The 5,805-nt window shown below is 57.7% G+C and overlaps 1 protein-coding gene across 1 annotated transcript in view; it reads left to right on the forward strand.

Moving 5' to 3' along the window:
- PTCH2 (patched 2) overlaps positions 1 to 5,591 on the forward strand; it is an 8,461-nt gene extending 2,870 nt beyond the window's left edge. Inside the window, exons 6-21 of the mRNA XM_008593975.1 lie at positions 3 to 36; positions 181 to 328; positions 410 to 541; positions 631 to 786; positions 871 to 963; positions 1,328 to 1,453; positions 1,546 to 1,664; positions 1,771 to 2,119; positions 2,245 to 2,557; positions 2,650 to 2,792; positions 2,879 to 3,059; positions 3,189 to 3,469; positions 3,579 to 3,716; positions 4,443 to 4,585; positions 4,664 to 4,763; positions 5,150 to 5,591. Coding sequence (XP_008592197.1) covers positions 3 to 36; positions 181 to 328; positions 410 to 541; positions 631 to 786; positions 871 to 963; positions 1,328 to 1,453; positions 1,546 to 1,664; positions 1,771 to 2,119; positions 2,245 to 2,557; positions 2,650 to 2,792; positions 2,879 to 3,059; positions 3,189 to 3,469; positions 3,579 to 3,716; positions 4,443 to 4,585; positions 4,664 to 4,763; positions 5,150 to 5,416 — 2,723 coding nt within the window. The 3' untranslated portion in view covers positions 5,417 to 5,591. The remainder of the gene's footprint in view (positions 1 to 2; positions 37 to 180; positions 329 to 409; positions 542 to 630; positions 787 to 870; positions 964 to 1,327; positions 1,454 to 1,545; positions 1,665 to 1,770; positions 2,120 to 2,244; positions 2,558 to 2,649; positions 2,793 to 2,878; positions 3,060 to 3,188; positions 3,470 to 3,578; positions 3,717 to 4,442; positions 4,586 to 4,663; positions 4,764 to 5,149) is intronic.
- The last annotated feature ends 214 nt before the right edge of the window (positions 5,592 to 5,805 follow it).

Consider the following 5,805-nt stretch of genomic DNA (forward strand, 5'->3'; position numbering starts at 1 on the left):
AGGCATGGCCAGAGACCCCCAAGGACAGCTGCTGAGGTAGGGCCTCCCCAGGGAGTTGGCGAAGGGACTGGTACATGGAAATCCACCCTCTAATGCAAAGTAGTTTTGGCAAAAGCCCCGTGCACAACCACCTGGTGTTTGGGCCAGCTCTGACCCCTAATTTGCCTGCACCCACACCAGGGCAGAAGCCCTGCAGAGCACCTTCCTGCTGATGAGTCCACGCCAGCTGTATGAACACTTCCGGGGTGACTACCAGACACATGACATTGGCTGGAGTGAGGAGCAGGCCAGCACAGTGCTGCAGGCCTGGCAGCGGCGCTTTGTGCAGGTCAGTGTGGACAAGGACAAGGAGGGGTACCTTGAGGCCATTCCCTTCTCCCACCCCCTCAGATCCACCCTGTCTCTCCAGCTGGCCCAAGAGGCCCTACCTGAGAATGCATCCCAGCAGATCCACGCCTTCTCCTCCACCACTCTGGATGACATCCTGCACGCATTCTCTGAAGTCAGTGCTGCCCGTGTGGTGGGAGGCTATCTGCTCATGGTGGGTCTTGCCCTGGCACCTTGTTCCCTCCTCTACGCAGTGCCCACTCTGGGAGCCCCTGTCCAAGATTGAGCCCTCTCTCCCCACAGCTGGCCTATGCCTGCGTGACAATGCTGCGGTGGGACTGTGCCAAGTCCCAGGGTGCTGTAGGCCTTGCCGGGGTGTTGCTGGTGGCTTTGGCAGTGGCCTCAGGCCTTGGGCTCTGTGCCCTGCTCGGCATCACCTTCAATGCTGCCACTACCCAGGTACACCAGGACTGCAGGGCAGACTTTGGGTGTCACTGCCAGGCTGCACAGGTCCTCCAGCTGCCAACCCCTCTGCCTCTCCAGGTGCTACCCTTCTTGGCACTGGGCATCGGCGTGGATGACATATTCCTACTGGCGCATGCCTTCACAGAGGCTCCACCTGGCACCCCTCTCCAGGTGAGGCCTCATCCTCCAGCCTGGGTTCATATAAGGCAGATCAGCATAGTGGTTAGGAGCCTCTTGATTTGAATAAGTTTGAGCTGCCAATTAACCTCTCTGTGCCTCAGTTTTCGCATCTGAAAAGGGGGGTAATAATAGTGCTTGTGGTCTAAGGGTGGTTGTGAAGTCCATGAGATATTTCACCTTGAGTGCTTAGAACAGTGCAAGACACATATGTGGTACTCAGTAAATGTTAGCTGCTGTGCTATTATTGCCCACCTCTGCCATCCCAAGTTCCTGAGCCTCCCCTTCACTCTATCTTGAGGACCCTAGGCCCCCCTCCTCTGTGACCTGAGGGCATGTCCCCACTCTGTCCTGGCAGGAACGCACAGGAGAGTGTCTGCAGCGCATGGGCACCAGTGTTGCACTCACATCCATCAACAACATGGTTGCCTTTTTCATGGCTGCCCTAGTTCCCATCCCTGCACTACGGGCCTTCTCCCTGCAGGTGAGGCCACACAAACTGGGCGGGCTCAGGGTGGAGGCAGAGCTGGAGGTGTGTGTCATCCAGCCTTTGTGCCCCTCCTGTCCATCCCCCAGGCAGCTATCGTGGTGGGCTGCAACTTTGCAGCTGTGATGTTTGTCTTCCCGGCTGTTCTCAGCCTGGACCTGCACCGGCGCCACTGCCAGCGCCTTGATGTGCTCTGCTGCTTCTCTAGGTACCATCCCTATACCCCCATTCCCTTCTTCACTTGACCCCACCCCAGCTTATTCTCTCACCAGCACTTCAAGGCATAGACTTGTCATCCACTCTGCCTCTTCCAGTCCCTGCTCTGCTCGAGTGATTCAGATTCTGCCTCAGGAGCTGGGAGATAGGACAGTACCAGTAGGCATTGCCCACCTGACGACCACAGTTCAAGCCTTTACCTGCTGTGAAGCCAGCAACCAGCATGTGGTCACCATCCTGCCTCCCCAAACCCACCTGGTGCCCCCACCTCCTGACCCACTGGACTCTGAGCTCTTCAGCCCTGGAGGGTCCACACGGGACCTTCTAGTCCAGGAGGAGGGGACAAGGCAGAAGGCAGCCTGCAAGTCCCTGCCCTGTGCCCGCTGGAATCTTGCCCATTTCGCCCGCTATCAATTTGCACCCTTGCTGCTCCAGTCACAGGCCAAGGTAAGACTGGGTGGGGCAAGGCAGAGGCTTAGTGTTTCTGGGCCCCAAGAAGGGCAGAGGACCTGGCCCCCACCTGAGGGCTGGAGTGCAGTCTGGGCCTCCGGCTTAGTTGCCACTTCCCACAGGCCCTGGTGCTGGTGCTCTTTGGGGCTCTTCTGGGCCTGAGCCTCTATGGAGCCACTTTGGTGCAGGACGGACTGGCCTTGACAGATGTGGTGCCTCGGGGCACCAAGGAGCATGCCTTCCTGAGCACCCAGCTCAGGTACTTCTCCCTGTACGAGGTGGCCCTGGTGACCCAGGGAGGCTTTGACTACGCCCACTCCCAACGTGCCCTCTTTGATCTGCACCAGCGCTTCAGTTCCCTCAAGGCCGTGCTGCCCCCACCTGCCACCCAGGCACCTCGCACCTGGCTGCACTATTACCGCAACTGGCTACAGGGTGAGAGACAATGAGACCAGTAGGGAGGGGTGCTGCAAGGAGAAGCCCCCTGGGGCTGCAGGCTAACTGTACCCTGTCCTGTTCTCCCCCAGGAATCCAGGCTGCATTTGACCAGGACTGGGCTTCTGGGCGCATTACACGCCACTCATACCGCAATGGCTCTGAGGACGGGGCCCTGGCCTACAAGCTGCTGATCCAGACCGGGGACGCCCAGGAGCCTCTGGATTTCAGCCAGGTTGGGGGAAGGCTAGAATGGTCAGGGAGCGCAGAGGGGCTCCAGGCCTCCTGGGCCCAGGCTTTCAGCCTTCTCTGCTTCTGCAGTTGACCACAAGGAAGCTGGTGGACAAGGAAGGACTGATTCCACCAGAGCTCTTCTACGTGGGGCTCACTGTGTGGGTGAGCAGTGACCCCCTAGGTCTGGCAGCCTCACAAGCCAACTTCTACCCCCCACCTCCTGAATGGCTGCATGACAAATACGATACCACCGGAGAGAATCTTCGCAGTGAGTCCTGGGGGAGCTCAGCAAGAGCCTCAGCCTCAGCCCGCACAGTCCCTGCCCCTGAGACCCTGCCTGCTGTTCCCTGTGCTCACTCGCCCCTTCCCTCTTGCTGTTCTCCCCTCCTCTCTGCAGTCCCGGCAGCCCAGCCCCTGGAGTTTTCCCAGTTCCCCTTCCTGCTGCGCGGCCTCCAGAAGACTGCAGACTTTGTGGAAGCCATCAAGGGGGCCCGGGCAGCGTGCGCAGAGGCAGGCCAGGCTGGGGTGCATGCCTACCCCAGTGGCTCCCCCTTCCTCTTCTGGGAGCAGTATCTGGGTCTGCGGCACTGCTTCCTGCTGGCTGTCTGCATCCTGCTGGTATGCACTTTCCTCGTCTGTGCCCTGCTGCTACTCAACCCCTGGACAGCTGGCCTCATAGTGAGTACTTGAAGGGGTGGAGTCAGAGAACCAGTGGCACTCCCACCCTTCCCTGCCCAGCCCATCATCCCTCCTGTCAGGAACCCTGGGTGAGTCCTGCCCTCCCCAGGTGCTGGTCCTGGCGATGATGACCATGGAGCTCTTTGGTATCATGGGTTTCCTGGGCATCAAACTGAGCGCCATCCCCGTGGTGATCCTCGTGGCCTCCGTAGGCATTGGTGTCGAGTTCACAGTGCACGTGGCTCTGGTGAGCAGCTGGGGGAGGGACGGGTCAGCTGACTCAGTATTCAACAAATGTGGTTCAAGAATCTTCTATGTGCTATGTACTGTTTAAGAACTAGAGATGTAATAGCAATACAGTATTTTTTTTTTTTTGGTGGCTGGTTGGAGAACAGTCTTTACCTTCAAGGAGCTTTTATTCTAGGGGGTAGAGATAGACAATAAACAAGTAAACAAATAAGAAGCCATTTCGGTAGAGAGAAGGGAACAAAGGCCTGTCTGGAATGGGTTAAGGACAGAATGGAAGGTGAGAAAATGAGAACAAACTATTATTATTATTATTATTATTTTGGCAGCTGGCTGGTATAAGGATCTGAACCCTTGACCTTGCTGTTATCAGCACCACACTCTAACCAGCCAGCTTCCAACAATTATTTTGAATGGTTTTACTGTGAAGGGGATCAGAGAAATGGGATGGTAGCTGGATGTTTATTTATAAATCAGGTGATAGGCAAGAGTCTGCCCCCCCTATTCTGGGCATCTCTGTGTGTCTAAGCCCACCAAACACATCCATTCAGTGTCACTTAAGTGGACCCAAACATGCTTCCTGGACCATTCCCAGGAACTCAGTTCACCAGCCTTCTGTGGGCCAACACATGGGTGAGCACTGGGAACAGATAAGTAGCACTGGTGACATGGGTGAGCTGGCCATGGTTGGCAAAGGAACAGCTCCAGGACCACTCTGTTCCTCCAGGGCTTCCTGACCACCCAGGGTAGCCGAAACCTGCGGGCTGCCTGTGCCCTAGAGCATACATTTGCCCCTGTGACCGATGGGGCCATCTCCACGTTGCTGGGTGTGCTCATGCTTGCTGGTTCCAACTTTGACTTCATTGTAAGGTAGGGGAGGGCTGCGGGTGAGAACCTGCCCACGCTGGCCTCAGTGCCTGCCCAGGCTGACTCCACACCCCCACCCAGGTACTTCTTCATGGTGCTGACAGTGCTCACACTCCTGGGCCTCCTCCATGGACTTGTGCTCCTGCCTGTGCTGCTGTCCATCCTGGGCCCCCCGCCAGAGGTGACCACACCCTCTCTCTGCCCGCAGCCCAGCGGATGGGATGGGGACAGGCAAAGGAAGGGACAGAGCCAGGACAAAATGCCCTCAGTGTCCAACAGTCAGGGTTTGGCTCAAAAGGGCTCTCCTCAACAGGTGCCACTGGATGAAAGTGGCAGCCTCCTCCTTTCCCTAGACACCATGCTCCTGCCCCTCAGCCCTCCTGGCTTCTTCATAGGACCTACCTTAGCCTTTTAGGATCCAGAACAAGGTGCAGGGTTTGCCGTAGGCCTCAACATCCCATTGCTTGTCAGCTCTTGAATCCTGTTGGAGGCCCAGCTTCCCAGCAGTCATGGTGATCACCAGGGAAGTGCTAAAGGGGACTCACTGGGGCTGGTGTCTCTCCCCAGGTGGTACAGATGTACAAGGAGAACCCAGAGGTCCTGACGCCCCCAGCTCCGCGGGGAGGTGGGCTCACGTGGGGGATGTCCCCCACCCTGCCCCAGAGCTTTACCAGAGTGACTACCTCCATGACCGTGGCCCTCCACCCACCTCCACTGCCTGGTGCCTACATCCACCCAGCCTCTGATGAGTCCACTTGGTCCCCTGCTGCCACCCCAGCTACCAGTGGCTCTGCTAACCTCAGCTCTACGGGACCATGTCCAGCCACTGGGTGAAAGAGCAGTTGAAGCCTGGAGACCCTGTTTGGGCCCCATGAAGTCACTGGGAAGCAGTGGGTGGATACTGAATGCAGGATAGACCCTTTGAGGGCCCTGCTGCTGCTGCTGTCTGTCTATGTTTATCCCCTCCCCTGACTCAGCCATCACAGACCTCCCTGATAGCCATACAGAACAGCTAGCTACCCATCGGCTCTGAGCAGCCTTGCACACAGATCTGTGTGTGCTGGTGTCTGTGTCCAGGTGGGGGTGGAAGCCAGCATTTCAGGCTGCAGTGAAGCCCTGTCCCTCCTCCCACCCCACACTGCTGCCTGCCCAGCATACCAATCCTGAGGGATCCTCTAGCACCATTTGCCCATCCTGGGCCCCCACTGCTTGATGGCTCCCGG

This window comes from Galeopterus variegatus, unplaced genomic scaffold, assembly GCF_000696425.1.
Source record: "Galeopterus variegatus unplaced genomic scaffold, G_variegatus-3.0.2 Scaffold9932, whole genome shotgun sequence".
NCBI lineage: Eukaryota > Metazoa > Chordata > Mammalia > Dermoptera > Cynocephalidae > Galeopterus > Galeopterus variegatus.